Source organism: Bombina bombina, chromosome 6 (genome assembly GCF_027579735.1).
Source record: "Bombina bombina isolate aBomBom1 chromosome 6, aBomBom1.pri, whole genome shotgun sequence".
Classification (NCBI taxonomy): domain Eukaryota; kingdom Metazoa; phylum Chordata; class Amphibia; order Anura; family Bombinatoridae; genus Bombina; species Bombina bombina.
Window position 1 is genome coordinate 784,575,205 of NC_069504.1, and position 18,381 is coordinate 784,593,585.

General features: G+C 38.2%; 1 protein-coding gene across 1 annotated transcript in view; it reads right to left on the minus strand.

The window, feature by feature from the left end:
* LOC128664610 (aspartate aminotransferase, cytoplasmic-like) overlaps positions 1-14,401 on the minus strand; it is a 231,497-nt gene extending 217,096 nt beyond the window's left edge. The window contains exons 1-2 of the mRNA XM_053719426.1: positions 14,365-14,401; positions 13,242-13,423 (exon numbers count right to left, since the gene is read on the minus strand). Of these exons, the coding sequence (XP_053575401.1) occupies positions 13,242-13,423; positions 14,365-14,401 (219 nt within the window). The remainder of the gene's footprint in view (positions 1-13,241; positions 13,424-14,364) is intronic.
* Positions 14,402-18,381: the final 3,980 nt, after the last annotated feature.

Here is an 18,381-nt window from a genome sequence, read left to right on the forward strand (position 1 = left end):
TTGTCTGAGGAATCAATGAACTTTTTAGTGAATTGATCCTCCAACCATGATCTTGAAGAAACAACACAAGTCGATTCGTATGAGATTCTGCTAAATGTGAAGACTGAGCAAGTACCAAGATATCGTCCAAATAAGGAAATACCACAATACCCTGTTCTCTGATTACAGACAGAAGGGCACCGAGAACCTTTGTAAAAATTCTTGGAGCTGTTGCTAGGCCAAACGGCAGAGCCACAAACTGGTAATGCTTGTCCAGGAAAGAAAATCTCAGAAACTGATAGTGAGCTGGATGAATCGGAATATGCAGATATGCATCCTGTAAATCTATTGTAGACATATAATGCCCTTGCTGAACAAAAGGCAGGATAGTCCTTATAGTTACCATTTTGAATGTTGGTATCCTTACATAACGATTCAATATTTTTAGATCCAGAACTGGTCTGAAGGAAATCTCCTTCTTTGGTACAATGAAGAGATTCGAATAAAACCCCAGCCCCTGTTCCAGAACTGGAACTGGCATAATTACTCCAGCCAACTCTAGATCTGAAACACATTTCAGAAATGCTTGAGCTTTCGCTGGGTTTACTGGGACACGGGAAAGAAAAAATCTCTTTGCAGGAGGTCTTATCTTGAAACCAATTCTGTACCCTTCTGAAACAATGTTCTGAATCCAAAGATTGTGAACAGAATTGATCCAAATTTCTTTGAAAAAACGTAATCTGCCCCCTACCAGCTGAGCTGGAATGAGGGCCGCACCTTCATGTGGACTTAGAAGCTGGCTTTGCTTTTCTAGAAGGCTTGGATTTATTCCAGACTGGAGATGGTTTCCAAACTGAAACTGCTCCTGAGGATGAAGGATCAGGCTTTTGTTCTTTGTTGAAACGAAAGGAACGAAAACGATTATTAGCCCTGTTTTTACCCTTAGATTTTTTATCCTGTGGTAAAAAAGTTCCTTTCCCACCAGTAACAGTTGAGATAATAGAATCCAACTGAGAACCAAATAATTTATTACCCTGGAAAGAAAGGGAAAGTAGAGTCGATTTAGAAGACATATCAGCATTCCAAGTTTTAAGCCATAAAGCTCTTCTAGCTAAAATAGCTAGAGACATAAACCTGACATCAACTCTGATAATATCAAAAATGGCATCACAGATAAAATTATTAGCATGTTGAAGAAGAAGAATAATGTTATGAGAATCATGATCTGTTACTTGTTGCGCTAAAGTTTCCAACCAAAAAGTTGAAGCTGCAGCAACATCCGCCAAAGATATAGCAGGTCTAAGAAGATTACCTGAACACAAATAAGCTTTTCTTAGAAAGGATTAAATTTTCCTATCTAAAGGATCCTTAAAGGAAGTACCATCTGCCGTAGGAATAGTAGTACGCTTAGCAAGGGTAGAGATAGCCCCATCAACTATAGGGATTTTGTCCCAAAACTCTAATCTGTCGGACGGCACAGGATATAATTGCTTAAAACGTTTAGAAGGAGTAAATTAATTACCCAAATTATTCCATTCCTTGGAAATTACTTCAGAAATAGCACCAGGAACAGGAAAAACTTCTGGAATAACTACAGGAGATTTAAAGACCTTGTCTAAACGTTTAGATTTAGTATCAAGAGGACCAGAATCCTCAATTTCTAAAGCAATTAGGACTTCTTTAAGTAAAGAACGAATAAATTCCATTTTAAATAAATATGAAGATTTATCAGCATCAACCTCTGAGGCAGAATCCTCTGAACCAGAAGAATCATTAGAATCAGAATGATGATGTTCATTTAAAAATTCATCTGGATAAAGAGAAGTTTTAAAAGACTTTTTATGTTTACTAGAAGGAGGAATAACAGACATAGCCTTCTTAATGGATTCAGAAACAAAATCTCTTATGTTATCAGGAACATTCTGAACATTAGATGTTGATGGAACTGCAACAGGTAATGGTACTTTACTAAAGGAAATATTTTCTGCATTAACAAGTTTGTCATGACATTTAATACAAACAACAGCTGGAGGAACAGCTACCAAAAGTTTACAGCAGATACACTTAGCTTTGGTAGTTCCAGCACCAGGCAGCGATTTTCCTGAAGTATCTTCTGACTCAGATGCAACGTGAGACATCTTGCAATATGTAAGAGAAAAAACAACATATAAAGCAAAATTGAGCAAATTCCTTAAATGACAGTTTCAGGAATGGGAAAAAATGCCAAAGAATAAGCTTCTAGCAACCAGAAGCAATAAAAAATGAGACTTAAATAATGTGGAGACAAAAGCGACGCCCATATTTTTTTAGCGCCAAATAAGACGCCCACATTACTTGGCGCCTAAATGCTTTTGGCGCCAAAAATGACGCCACATCCGGAACGCCGACATCTTTGGCGCAAAAGAACGTCAAAAAATGACGCAACTTCCGGCGACACGTATGACGCCGGAAACAGAAAAGATTTTTTGCGCCAAAAAAGTCCGCGCCAAGAATGACGCAATAAAATGAAGCATTTTCAGCCCCCGCGAGCCTAACAGCCCACAGGGAAAAAGTCAAATTTTTTAAGGTAAGAAAAAATGATTGATTCAAATGCATTTATCCCAAATATGAAACTGACTGTCTGAAAAAAAGGAATGTTGAACATTCTGAGTCAAGGCAAATAAATGTTTGAATACATATATTTAGAACTTTATACAAAAGTGCCCAACCATAGCTTTAGAGTGTCACAGAAAATAAGACTTACTTACCCCAGGACACTCATCTACATGTTTGTAGAAAGCCAAACCAGTACTGAAACGAGAATCAGCAGAGGTAATGGTATATATATAAGAGTATATCGTCGATCTGAAAAGGGAGGTAAGAGATGAATCTCTGCGACCGATAACAGAGAACCTATGAAATAGACCCCGTAGAAGGAGATCATTGAATTCAAATAGGTAATACTCTCCTCACATCCCTCTGACATTCACTGCACGCTGAGAGGAAAACCGGGCTCCAACCTGCTGCGGAGCGCATATCAACGTAGAATCTAGCACAAACTTACTTCACCACCTCCATAGGAGGCAAAGTTTGTAAAACTGATTTGTGGGTGTGGTGAGGGGTGTATTTATAGGCATTTTGAGGTTTGGGAAACTTTGCCCCTCCTGGTAGGAATGTATATCCCATACGTCACTAGCTGTCAGCACTAACCATTTCACTGTGCCTTTAAGACAAGTTCTCCTCCCCTCAGGTATACTATTTAAACACACTTTACCCATAAGACATTGCTTGATTATTAAAGAGTGTTTTGAGACAGCATCTTGTCTCTTTATTAACTTAAGAATAATTAGCCTTGAGCATTTATATATTTTGAGAAACTTATCAACACTCTCTCTAAATCTATGCTCACTCTGAAACCTTTATCCTGAAGGTTTTATCCTTAAGCAAATACTAAACTAACTAACTTAAAGGGGAGATCTAATTTTATCTATCTCCACCACCTGTGATTAGCTGCAGCTCTCTTCGCTACCACTTCACAACGGACGTTCAGACTAGTGCTGACGTAACCTCCGACTCTCTGATTCCACTGCGCAGCACGCCGGAGTTGTTCACACGCTGCAGACATCAGACGCCGCTCTCCTGACTCCTTAGACTTAGAACTGAACACCATATCCAAGTAAGACACGCTGTATCTTTATCAAATACCACTTATTCAAGGTATGTGCACCACCGATAATAAATGTAAGCATGCTAGGACAACATTATAAAGGGTAATGCATTACTGAAAATACAGAATTTATATTCAATGAATACGATTGCTTTCTCTGCTCATTTTCTATTAACAGACTTGTCATGTTCATTACTTACACTGAATCACCAATTCTTTTCCTTATATTTTGAGAAATTTGTTCATAACATAAAAACCTCATTCTGTAATTTATCTCTGTTTATAACAAATCATATGAGTCAGTCACAACTAGAGAGATTCATAGTTGTGTCAATAACTATAAATCCACTATTAAAACTGAATACACACAGGAACCTTATATCTAAGTAATGGTATAAAGGAGATTGTGCATTCATACAAAACCATTCCAGGTAAAAATCAATTGTTTACTGGTAATGTTATGAAATTCAGTCCTGTATCCTCACAGAATAATCAAGCCTAAAAAAATTATTAAAACAATTCACACACATATTTTTAGGTACAACATGGATCCTATTGAAATGGCTAACCAGATCACCACACTTAATCAAAAGGTGGAAATATTGGCACAAGGACTAACTGAATTGAAAAATGAAAATAGTAGTCTAAAGCAAGTAATAAATGAATTTATAAGCCAAAAAACTAATGAGACACCTGAACCACAGGTTAATCCCCCAACTCCTTTTGCTGGTGATCGCACGAAATTTCGTGAATATAAAAATGCTTGTATATTACTTTTCACCTTAAAACCACGAACCTACCGATCTGACAAGATTAAAGTATTTACAGCAATCTCCAACCTCACTGGAGAACCCAGAGCGTGGGCAGATAGATTCCTAGAATCAGAAGATCCCATTTTAAATTCTCTTGAGAATTTTTTCCAAACTATGGCTATACTATACGACGATATTAATAAACAACAAACCGCTGAAAATAGATTAAGATCCCTTAAACAGGGAAAAAGGCCCGTGGAGGATTACATTTCAGATTTTCAACTATGGGCAACAGACTCAGAGTGGAATTCAGTAAGCCTGAAAAACCAGTTTCGACTAGGTTTGTCTGAACACTTGAAGGATGAACTGTCTAGAGTGGATTTTACTGAAAGTTTGGATGCTTTAATTAAGTTATGCAATGCAATGGATAGAAGGTACCGAGAAAGGAAGACTGAAAAACATTTTTTTGAAAGCACTCCCAAAAGAAATTTCCAAACTTATCAAGAAAAAACCCAAATGAATCCCATACCAATGGAAATAGGTACCATACGCGGACCTCTAAGTTTAGAAGAAAAACAAAGAAGAAGGTTAGCCAATCTCTGCCTTTACTGCGGAAACAAAGACCATGATGTTGCCACATGTCCAATTCTTTCCCGTCAAAAGAAGGGTAAGTTATTAAATAATTGTTCATGTGAAAAATCTAAAAATACACCCTACCTGTCACTAATATTGTCTTTACAGTGGGACAGTCAACTACTACAGAACGAAGCCATCATTGATTCTGGAGCTGAAGGCTTATTTCTTGTTGAATCATTAGTTAAACAAAATAAAATACCAATTCTGCAGAAAACTTCTCCTGTTTTTGTTAGGGTAATTGACGGTACTCAAATTTTAAAGGGACCTATCACTCACCACACAATTCCCCTATTAACCATCACACCTGATGGGCACAAAGAGTTTCTTACATTTGACATTATTCCTAGTTCAATTCACTCTATAGTACTTGGTATACCCTGGTTATAAAAACATAATCCAACCATAGACTGGACACAAAATAAAATCACTTTCACATCACAATATTGTCAAAAAACATGTTTCCCATATGTCAATATCGCACATATAAATCCCACATTACCTCATGAATATTATGATTTCAATGATGTATTTAATCTTAAGAATGCTGAAACTCTCCCACCTCACAGGCATTTTGATTGCCCAATTGATACTAAACCAGGGATAGAGATACCATCAGGAAAAATATTTCCCCTTTCACAAAAAGAATTAAAACATCTAAGAGAATATCTAGATGAAAACCTAAGAAAAGGTTTTATATCCCCATCATCATCACCAGTTGCATCAGCCATTTTTTTTGTTACAAACAAAGATGGTACACTTAGACCCATAATTGATTATCGTGCCTTAAACGCAGTCACGATAAAAAATAGATATCCCTTACCACTCATCCCGGAAATAATTGAACGACTAACAGGTGCAAACATCTTCACCAAGCTAGATTTAAAAGGTGCATACAATCTAATACGTATGAAATCCGGTGATGAGTGGAAGACAGCATTTAAAACAAGATATGGGCTATTCCAATATAATGTTATGCCTTTTGGTTTGACAAACGCCCCCGCCACATTCCAGTTCTTTATAAATGAGATCTTTAAAGAACTTATGGATGTGTGCGTAATTGTTTATCTAGATGATATCCTCATATATTCTAAAACTATAGAGGACCACAGAAAACATGTAAGATGGGTTCTCTCTACACTTCGTGAACATCGATTGTACGCCAAAATGGAAAAATGTCAGTTCCATAAAGACACTATTAAATTTTTGGGATATATAATCAATTGGCAAACTCCTACAAATCTGAAATCTTTACAACGATTTTTAGGTTTCTCAAACTTCTATAGGAAGTTTATTAATCAATATTCTACCATTGTACAACCCTTAACAAGATTGACAGGTAAACAAAAATGTGTTTGGGATTCTAATGCTGATCGTGCTTTTCACAAATTGAAACAATTCACTACAGCACCAATTTTAAGACTCCCTGATCCAGAATTGCCTTACACCTTGGAGGTGGATGCCTCAAATGTTGGTATTGGTGCAATATTAATGCAACCAGATAAACATGATAATCAACTATATCCTATCGCTTATTACTCTCGACGTTTAACTACTGCAGAAACTAATTATTCAATAGGCGATAAGGAATTATTAGCCATGAAATCCGCAATGGAACATTGGCGTCACCTCTTGGAGGGGACTGTAATTCCTTTTCAAGTTTTCACAGATCATAAAAATCTTCAATATTTGAAGAAAAATAAAACCTTATCATCGAGACAGGTGAGATGGGCCCTTTTCTTGGACAGGTTTAATTTTCTACTAACTTATATTCCAGGAACGAAAAATGAAAAAGCAGATGCTTTATCACGTTCTTTTGAGACTCCAGAAGAGTCCCAAACTGACACATATATAATTCCACCAACTAAAATCATTGCAACTACAGTACTAGAGACATCTGACATCTACCAAGCACAACACGTGGATAATCAAATTCCACCTATTTGTACTCCAGACACTGAATCTGGATTATATATGAAAGATGGGTTGATTTATGTTCCACCAACTTTAAGGAACCAGATTATCCACCAACATCATGATTCCCCTTTAGCCGGGCATCCAGGCATTGAAAAGACCGCCGAACTAATAGGCAGGGAATACTGGTGGCCTCAGATGAAAACTTCCATTCATTCTTACGTGATAAATTGTGACATTTGTGCAAAGAAAAAGAAAGAACATCATAAGCCCTATGGTCTCTTGACACCATTACCAATACCTATGAAACCTTGGGATATGATTGGAATTGACTTTATTGTAGATTTACCAATTTCAAATGGTCATAATACCATAATGGTTGTTGTGGACCATTTAACCAAGATGGCCCATTTCATCCCATTAAAAAGAATACCAACTGCTTCTACCACCGCTAAATATTTCCATAGTCATGTGGTTAAATTGCATGGTTTACCTGCTTCCATTGTAACTGATCGAGGAAGTCAGTTTACATCTAAATTTTGGAGATATTTATGTAAAGCTTTACAAATTACACTCAGACTTACGACAGCGTTTCATCCACAATCAAATGGTCAAACGGAACGTTTGAATCAGACACTTGAACAGTACTTGAGATGTTTTATTTCATCTCAACAGGATGACTGGTTGGAATGGTTGCCTAGTGCGGAATTTGCCTATAATAATTCGAACAATGCTTCAACAAAAGTCTCTCCCTTTTATGCAACCTATGGCTTTCATCCTCGTACATATCCAAATACTATTACTTCTTCTCATTCTCCGTCAGTGTCCAACTACACTGACTCTTTGAAAGAAGTTATGGACACACTACAAGATCATTTGGTTTCTGCCAAAGAAGCCCAGAAGAAATACTACGATAGAAAGAGGATACCATCTCCGGTATACAAACCTCGAGATATGGTATGGTTATCGACTAAAAATATCAGATTGCCTGTACCCAGCAAAAAACTTGCTGATCAATATATAGGACCATTCCCTATACTCAGGGTAATAAATGAAAATGCAGTGACTTTGAAATTACCGGCCACAATGAGAATTCATCCCTCGTTCCATGTGTCCTTGGTGAAACCCTATCTGGGAACTACACCCCCGTCCACTGATATTTCCATTCTCCCAATACCTGATCCACTGGATTATGAAGTAGATGGGATTTTGGATTCTAGATATCGTAGAAAAACCCTTGAATACTTGGTACATTGGAAAGATTATGGAGATGATGAAAATTCCTGGGTTCCTCTCCGTGATTTAAATGCACCTGATTTGCTGAAGGAGTTTCATGTTCGCTTCCCCTTTAAACCGGGTCCTCGGACTGCTGGGAGGCCCTCTTGAATGGGGGGATCTGTCAGCACTAACCATTTCACTGTGCCTTTAAGACAAGTTCTCCTCCCCTCAGGTATACTATTTAAACACACTTTACCCATAAGACATTGCTTGATTATTAAAGAGTGTTTTGAGACAGCATCTTGTCTCTTTATTAACTTAAGAATAATTAGCCTTGAGCATTTATATATTTTGAGAAACTTATCAACACTCTCTCTAAATCTATGCTCACTCTGAAACCTTTATCCTGAAGGTTTTATCCTTAAGCAAATACTAAACTAACTAACTTGAAGGGGAGATCTAATTTTATCTATCTCCACCACCTGTGATTAGCTGCAGCTCTCTTCGCTACCACTTCACAACGGACGTTCAGACTAGTGCTGACGTCACCTCCGACTCTCTGATTCCACTGCGCAGCACGCCAGAGTTGTTCACACGCTGCAGACATCAGACGCCGCTCTCCTGACTCCTTAGACTTAGAACTGAACACCATATCCAAGTAAGACACGCTGTATCTTTATCAAATACCACTTATTCAAGGTATGTGCATCACCGATAATAAATGTAAGCATGCTAGGACAACATTATAAAGGGTAATGCATTACTGAAAATACAGAATTTATATTCAATGAATACGATTGCTTTCTCTGCTCATTTTCTATTAACAGACTTGTCATGTTCATTACTTACACTGAATCACCAATTCTTTTCCTTATATTTTGAGAAATTTGTTCATAACATAAAAACCTCATTCTGTAATTTATCTCTGTTTATAACAAATCATATGAGTCAGTCACAACTAGAGAGATTCATAGTTGTGTCAATAACTATAAATCCACTTTTAAAACTGAATACACACAGGAACCTTATATCTAAGTAATGGTATAAAGGAGATTGTGCATTCATACAAAACCATTCCAGGTAAAAATCAATTGTTTACTGGTAATGTTATGAAATTCAGTCCTGTATCCTCACACTAGCTCATGGACTCTTGCTAATTACATGAAAAAAAAAAAAAAAAGTAGGATTCTTGAACAGACTATAGAAGACCTATCCCAAGTGGAAATTGTATTACAGCTTTTAAATAAAGGATTTAAAGGGACAGTAAACACCAAAAATGTAATTGTTTAAAAATATATATTTTTTATTTACCTTTATTTACCATTCCCCAGTTTTGCATAACCAGTGAAAAACTGCCAAATGCATTCAGATAAGAGGTGGCCTTTAAGGGCTTAGAAATTAGCATATGAGCCTACCAAGGTTTAGCTTTTAACTAAGAATACCAAGAGAACAAAGCAAATTTGATGATAAAAGTAAACAGGAAAGTTCTTTAAAATGATATGCCCTATTTAAATCATGAAGATTTAATTTGTGTACAGTTGTGTATTTAAGATTAATTAAATATAACAGAATAGCAAATATATATTTAAAATCCAAAACATAATCCACTAATTTGGATAAAATGAAATATTAAAGGAAAATTTGATTTATACTTCTCAGGTGAACAGATTGTAACAAGGGCGGGGGGAGCATATAGACATCTATCTATGTGGTTATTATCTGTGTATAGATACTCATCATCATTATACTGCTCAGCAAACTCACACCATTATACAGTGCAGAGTGTTCACTATCAGTGTATAGATATTCTGTCATTATACAGCACAGCATATTTATCAGATACACACTCATCATATTTATACAGAGCAGTGTACTAATCAGGTTATAGTGTATAGAAACTCACATTATTATACAGCACAGCATATTTATCAGATACACACTCATATTTATACAGAGCAGTGTACTCATCAGGGTATAGTGTATAGAAACTCACATTATTATACAGCACAGCATATTTATCAGATACACACTCATATTTATACAGAGCAGTGTACTAATCAGGTTATAGTGTATAGAAACTCACATTATTATACAGCACAGCATATTTATCAGATACACACTCATATTTATACAGAGCAGTGTACTCATCAGGGTATAGTGTATAGAAACTCACATTATTATACAGCACAGCATATTTATCAGATACACACTCATATTTATACAGAGCAGTGTACTCATCAGGGTATAGTGTATAGAAACTCAAATATTGTGAGTTTCTATATTGTATATACACACTCATATTCATAAAGAGCAGTGCACTAATCAGGGTATAGTGAATAGAAACTCACATCATTATACAGCACAGTACATTTATCAGAGATACACATTCATAGGGGTCAAGTCCTACAAAAAAAAGTGTAGGAACTCACCAAGACTTCCACCCCCCCTCACAATAAATATTGTTTTATATATATATATATACACACACACACACTGTATTTATATGTATATAATCTATACATTTTGGTTAATGAAAGCAAATTAAATCTAATGAAGGGTTGAATGGTTACATTTGGGCCTGAGAAGCCTCCTCTGCCGCAGAGTCTCACCCACTTAAGATGCAATGGTCCTATTTCTACTGAGGGGAGCTAAATAACCCCAGAGCAAGCCACACAGAAATGTAAGCACCATGTGTTACACACATTGCGGGGTGATCACACAGCAGGGCCACTGACAGCCTTGCATTTAGTGTATTGTAGGAAGTGTGACTGCCCATTACTACAGGATCTCACTATCCCTCTAATCAGACTGTGCTCCAGCTCCTCCCACTAGCAGCAACAGTATTTACTGAAGCATTTCTGTTCTCTGTCCAGAGGGAACCTAGTTCCTCCTGCAAAAATAGTATAGTTCCCATGCATTCCCGCTCGACTTGACCACTGCATATTCATCATATAATATTTATACAGAGCAGTGTACTAATCAGGGTGTAGTGAATAGAAACTCGCATCATTATACAGCTCTGTGTGCTCACTGCCAGTGTATTAATACGTAGGGGTATTTGTATTAAGAGGTGAATGGCAGTTGAATTGAAACATTTAAATTCCCGCCATTTACTATGCATTATGAAGGGCCAAACTTAGTGAGTATCTTCTGCAAGAAGAGCTGAGTTAGCCCTGCATATTGCATAGTTAATGTTGTGTACAATTCACCTAAAATAGGAGAATTGCAGATGAATTGTATGCAGAATTAAGATTCTTACTTAGTTTTATAATTGATAATGCATAGTTAATGTGAGAATTCAAATCACCTATAATTCACCTGCAATTCATAGAAACATAGAATTTGACGGTAGATAGGAACCAAAATGGCCCATCAGGTCTACCCATATTACATGTTACTTTTTTTCTTAGGATAGCCTTATGCGTGTCCCAGGCATTTTTGTATTCCTTTACAGTCTTTGTGTTTACCACCTCAAATGGAAATTTATTCCATGAATCCACCACCCTTTCTGTAAAAAAAGGCTTCCTCACATTTCTCCTGAATTCACAAATTTTGGGTTTCTTACTGAAATGATTTACACACAACGTCTATAGTCATAAGACTGGGATTTCCCTTGTTTAGAAATAACAGACATTTGCAGGGCGTTGCCATTATTTTTTTGGTAATTGCAGCTGTGCAACACACTTCTGAAATTCCCAGCAGTGATGGGGTTAATAAGATAGCTTAAGTTTAGCAGTAATATAGCGTTTACCCTCCCACCAGACATCTCTCTCCCCCTGATCCCTATCTGATCCCTTGCAAACAGCTCTCTAGTATAGTCTGCCAGTACCTAGTTTGTATGTTTTTGTTCTAAATTTTTAAAATACATTTTTTAATATGCACTATTTTTGTTTTTTTCTGTAGTGTAGTGGCCCCCCCAACGGATTGTCATTTAGACCCCTCCCCACTCCCTCACCACTTTTTTGTAGTGTAGCATCCCATCCCTCCCTCTCCCTTTCATTTCTTTTCTGTAGTGTAGCGTAGGGCTCTTTCCACTCCCTCCTCCTTCCTCCCACCTCCGCCGCTAGGGCTGCCCACCCACCTCCCTTCTTCTCTCCCACACCAATCGACGGACACAACGGAGATAGTTACAGTCAGTGACATACTGTGTCACTGTCTGTAACGATCTGGCAATCTACCTTCATATAGTAATGGAAATATAATCAGCGCTCCCTTACCATATGAAGGTAGAGGCCTTCTGCCTCTGGCTGCGTCCTTAGCTGTCAGATCTGACAGCTGGGACTGCATCATGAGGCAGAAGGTTGGATGTAGCTAATAGGTCAACATGGTACGCTGGGCAAAGTACTCTGTGATGTAGTAGCTACGTCCAAGTGGCTTAAAGTGATGGTAAACTTTAGCTAATCAAATGCCATAAATGTAATCTTTGAAATTAAAAAAATATACGTGTAACTTTTTTGTTTTTAATCCATCTGTGAAAGGGTGAAATTAGTTCATATAGTAATGCTTCTATTGCAATGTTATGCCGGCCCACTTGGATGAACTCTTTTTTTTCTTCTAATGACAATTCAAGTGAACATCCAATCAACATGTGTGTCATTTGACAATTTTGAAGTCCAGCCCCTTTAAAGCCCTTAGAAAGCTTATGTAGAGAGTGGGTGGGACTGTTCTATACATCACAGCCCAGCCAAAAGAGGAAATGAAGGGGGAGGGGGGGATGAACAGACAATACAAATTAGGATTATAAATAATTTATTATAAAATATATATAGACTTTAAAAAAATGTGGTTTTACTTGCAAACTAATATATTTTTCATTGCAACATTCTTATCGTCTCAAGTTTACCATCAATTTAAGGAGTTAATGACCCCTAATATGTCTGGTTAGTTTCTAAGTTTATATCTACTTTACACTTCATTAATTTATATTGAAAAGGGTTTTAACTTCTTAAACTAGATGGCAAAAGGGCATTTTTTAAATAGATGTGTGGAAACTTTCTTAAGAGGCTGTAAAATTGTGTTTCTTATTGCACCTTTAGTTCCTAATAGTTTTATGAAGATATATCAGGAGCTAACCCTTTCTTTTTGTAATCAGTTCATACCCGATTTTCAATGATAGCGAGGCTGTCCTTCCCAATAATAAATTCTGTGGCTGAGCGATTAAACTCAGTGGCTCCCGCTACTGGCAGAGGTTCAAAGTTTCTTGTAGGATCATTGATGATCTGGAGGTAAATCTTCTCCACTGGTGAAGGAATCCATAGGTGCCCATAATCAGACATGCAAACTGAATTAAAAAAAAAAAAAAAGAATCCAATGAACAGTGGCTAGTCTACAGGTATCATAATCTTCAACCATATAAGGGGATAAAATATATCTGATGTAAAAAAAAATATTACTTTAACATACAAAACACACTGCTAAATTAAGACAAAAAAGCAACACAAAATGCTTTGGACATGCAATAGTTAAAACTAAGCCACCTAGAAAGACAATATATAAAATATATGCTACCATCATTTAAAGGCTCATTACATACATTAGAATTGCATAATCAACAAAAGCATAACTTACTTAGAAGCCCCCCAGTTTAGCACTGTTGATGAGGTTAGGCTGGGACACCTAGCAAAAGGGGCTGAGAAATGAGGAAGAGCACACACTCCCCCTTTCCTGCAAATGAAAAAGACCATTACACAAACAGGAGCAGCAGGAATCTGTAGACTCCAGTCTACATCTGATACTGTGGGGCTGTGTTAGCAGTCTGAAAATCAGCACAATGATATTAAAAAATAAGCAAAACTATACATTGATACTAAAACACCCCCAGATGGGCTATATAATGGATTATCTACAAACCATTTATTCAAAGAAAAATCTAGTGTACAATGTCCCTTTAAGTGAAGGACCCACTAAAGATTTTTGGACCTGATCTGAAATAGCTAAGCAACAGTGTTTAATGAACTTTTTTAAAGACTATTTTGGCCCCCAGTAAAGTGGTAAAACATAGGAAATTAGCTCCATCTATTAAGTGTGGAAGAAGTTTGCCTTATGGCTCCCACAGATGCAGAGCAAGAAGATGTAAGATGTGCGATCATATTGCTAATAAGCAAAAAACTTTCCGGTCCAATGTGACAAAAAGATCTTATTCTATTATTGGCCACATCTCTTGCGCATCTATGTGGTGTATCTCCTGTCCTGCGTCTGTGGGATCCAATATGTAGGACGCACCTGTAGGCTCTTTAGTACAAGGTGGTCTGAACATCATTGTTAACAATTATTAGAGGTTTATTTTTCCTCAATTCTTTCTAGTAGTATAGTTGTTAATTTTATCACATTGACATTTGTGCATATTATGTTAAATAATATCTAGTTGTTAGTAAGCGACACCATTTGTATGATTTATAATAGAGTTGTTTTCATACATTTAGATTTTGTTTATTTCACACTGAGTGGTTTCTAGGTTTCTGTCTTGTGTTGTTAGGTACCTAAGGGTGTTTAGGTTACGCCCTTATGAGGTGGTATTAAGATTGACACTAACTGAGAGATGTGTACATCGGCTTCTATGGGCTGTGATTGGCTGACCATCTGACAGCTGAGCCGCGCATACATGTTGCGACATAGCAGCACACGGCAAGACCCACATAGCTGTTCATAGGGTTGTTTGACCTGAGGAGGTATCGAAGGGTGTTTAGGTTACGCCCTTATGGGGCGGAGTTAAGACTGCACATTGGTCTCTAGGGGCTGTGAATGGCTGATCATCCGACAGCCGAGCCACGCCTATATGTTGCGATTAAACAACACATGCCGTGATCCACATAGTTCTATATAGGGCTGTTTGATATGAGGAGGTACATAGGGACACTAGTAAGGAATGTGTTGAGAAATATATGAATTGGGTGATATTGATGCAGAAGCTGATGCTTTATTGTACTCTCTGACAGCACGGCCAGTGGCCACGCCCCTGTGACGGGTTGCACTGATGGTGTTTTTTTGCAATGTATATTCTGACACACATATACATAGCAGGCTGTAGGAATTCTATATATCTTTTGACTATTCTGACTCAGATAGTTGTAATAATGATCTATCCCTTGCTGAGACCTCTATGCCTGGCCTGTATAAGAAGATACAATCACTGCAGACAATCCTTGTCAGATAGCTGAACTCACCAATACCTTGTCAATCCACAAAGTTGCTTTATTCTGAATATCAGGTTACAGCAGATAATAAAATACAGCAGATGAATGAATGGTTAAAGTATTTAAGCGGTCAAAAGATGATACTGATCGTAGCTTGCAATGTATTAACATGAGTGCTTGTTACATGAGGCCTGTTAGCTGCAGCCATGACACAGGAAAACATCATAAAACTACAAGGGCAGAGCAATACACAAAAAGGAAATGCATAATAAGGTCAGAGGTAAGATAATACAGAAACAGGAGCATTACCAAAAAGGGTCAGTAGATGGCAGTACAGAACAAACACAGGGAAGCCTTGAGAACAATGGCATAAAAATATATGATTTCTTAACTATAACAACATGAACATAACAGAGGCTTTGTAATATTCTATGCCTCATTTAGGCAGCACACTCCCCGTCTGGCATAATAAATATCACTATTTAAATCATAACGGAAGTTATGCATAACAATGTAATTTGCAGAGACATCTTGAAGACCTGAAAGATATAAGGAGAACATACATATAATGCAAGAACAACTATAATATAAACTTCAAGTTGTGTCAATTAAAGTTCGAGATACTTCCTTCTTGATGTCACAGGAAGAATCCAACAGCATACATAAGTAAGTTCAGTCACCAAAGGGCAAGAGCAAGATAAGTTCCGTGATCGGTCTGATGAAAGTTTTTTTAATCCCTTGTCTTGCAACTTTCACCTCCACCTTACGCACCTTTCCATCATCACTAGGAATGCTCTTTACAATCAGTCCCATCGGCCATTCGATTATTTCAGCTTGCTGGTCCTTGAGGAGAACAAGATCTCCAACCTTGATGTTAGGGTTCAAACGTTGCCATTTCCTGCGTCCTTGCAGAGTAGAGAGATACTCCATCTTCCAACGATTCCAGAAGCAGTTGGCAAGGTGTTGTACTCGCTTCCACTGATTGTAGCACAAATTTCCTGTTTTAAAGTCTCCAGGGGGAACAGGAACAGACCCAAGCTTCTGGGTAAGGAGAGTAGCTGGAGAGAGGAGAGTGGGGCCTCTGGGTCTACAGAAACTGGAACAAGTGGTCTTGAATTGATTATGGCAGATGCTTCTGCCAGAAAGGTGGTTAGAATCTCATGGGTGAGTCTTGTGGATTTCAAGTCCATAAGCATGGAGTCCAGTATTTTACATGTGATGCCTATCATTCTCTCCCAGGAGCCACCCATATGGGAAGAATGAGGAGGATTGAAAATCCATGTACAGCCCTTTTCAGCTAAAAGGTCTTGAATTGGCCTAGAGTTGAGATGTAGCTCTTGACAGGCTCCAACGAAATTAGTTCCACAGTCAGATCTTAATGTTTTGACTGGTCCTCTGATGGTAAGGAATCGCCTTAGAGCATTTATGAAACTTGAGGCATCCATATATTCTATTACTTCAATGTGTACTGCACGCACACTCATGCAAGTAAACAGCACTGCCCATCGTTTGCTATTTGCTTGGCCACCTCGAGTTCTTCGGGCTGTTACCATCCATGGTCCAAAGACATCCAACCCAACATGAGTGAAAGGTGGGTCAGTACTTAACCTGTCAGCTGGCAAATCTGACATTTGCTGTTGCTGATGTTTACCTCTTAGTTTACGGCACTGAACACAGCTATGCAGTGTAACTGTAATCTGTCTTTTTGCTCCTATAATCCAAAGGCCTGCAGCTGTTATGGCACCCTCTGTGAAATGTCTACCTTGGTGCTTAACCCCTTCATCGTAGTGCCGTATGAGCAAAGTGGTTATATGATTGCGAGCGGGTATAATGAGAGGATTCTGTTCTTGGCCTCCCAACTTAGCCTTGTTTAATCGTCCTCCAACCCTTAACATGCCATCATCGTCAATGAATGGGTTCAGGTTAGCTATAGGACTGTTTTTTGGAATGCCCCTCTTGTCACGGATACATTTACTTTCTAAGCCAAAGACGTCCTGTTGTACACTGCGTATTATGAACAGTTCACTTTCAGCAATATCCCTTGCAGAAAGAAACCTTTGGCACACGTGCCAACCTTGACAGTGAGCATCTGTGGGCTTTGTGTGAAAGCAGTGTGCAATGTGGACTAACCTTGCAATGGTACGTACAAGCCTTGTCCACTTGGAGAAACGTTCAAAGCGTTGACAGCCCAAGACGAGTCTTTGTTCAGTTCTGGTGACAAGGGTTTTTACTTCAGGACGAATCTCTGGATCGTTGTCAGGTTCTAGAAGACTGAAGACATCAGCTGTGGTTTCTTCTGGATGATCCAGCAGGAATTCAGGACCTGTTAACCAAGAAGAATTTGCAAAGACACTTGCAGACACCGGCCTGGTGGCATGATCTGCAGGATTAATTTCAGATGGAACATAATGCCATTGTTTGGGCTTAGATGATTTCCTGATTCTTTCTACACGGTTGCTGACATAGACATAGAAACGTTTAGTCTGGTTGTATATGTAGCCCAGAACAACTTTGCTATCTGTGTAGAACTTGACGTCGTCTATCTGAATGTCTAGCTCCCGCAGAATGAAATCTGCAATTTCTACAGCTAGCACGGTCCCACAAAGTTCAAGTCTGGGAATTGTGTGTTCAGGCTTAGGAGCTAACTTAGCTTTCCCAAACAGAAACCCTATATAGGTTTGATTAGAAGTGTCTCTTACCTTGAGGTAGGCAACAGCTGCTATGGCCTCAGTAGACGCATCTGTGAAAATGTGAAGCTCTTTTCTCTGACTTGTAGCAAGGGAAGCTGAAGTGTAGCAACGTGGTATACAAATTCCATCTAAGGCATGTAGAGAATGTTTCCAGGACTCCCACTTTGAAAGCTTGTCTATTGGTAGTGGAGCATCCCAATCTTTAATAGTCTCTGAGAGCTGTCTCAATAGGGCTTTTCCTTGTATGGTGATGGGGGCCACAAATCCCAGTGGATCGTATAGACTGTTCACCACCGACAGAACACCACGTTTGGTAAATGGCTTATCTGCAGAGATGACTTGAAAGCCAAAGGTGTCCTTTAACAAGTCCCACCGTATGCCCAGACTTCTCTGTACAGGTGGAATGTCCATTCCCA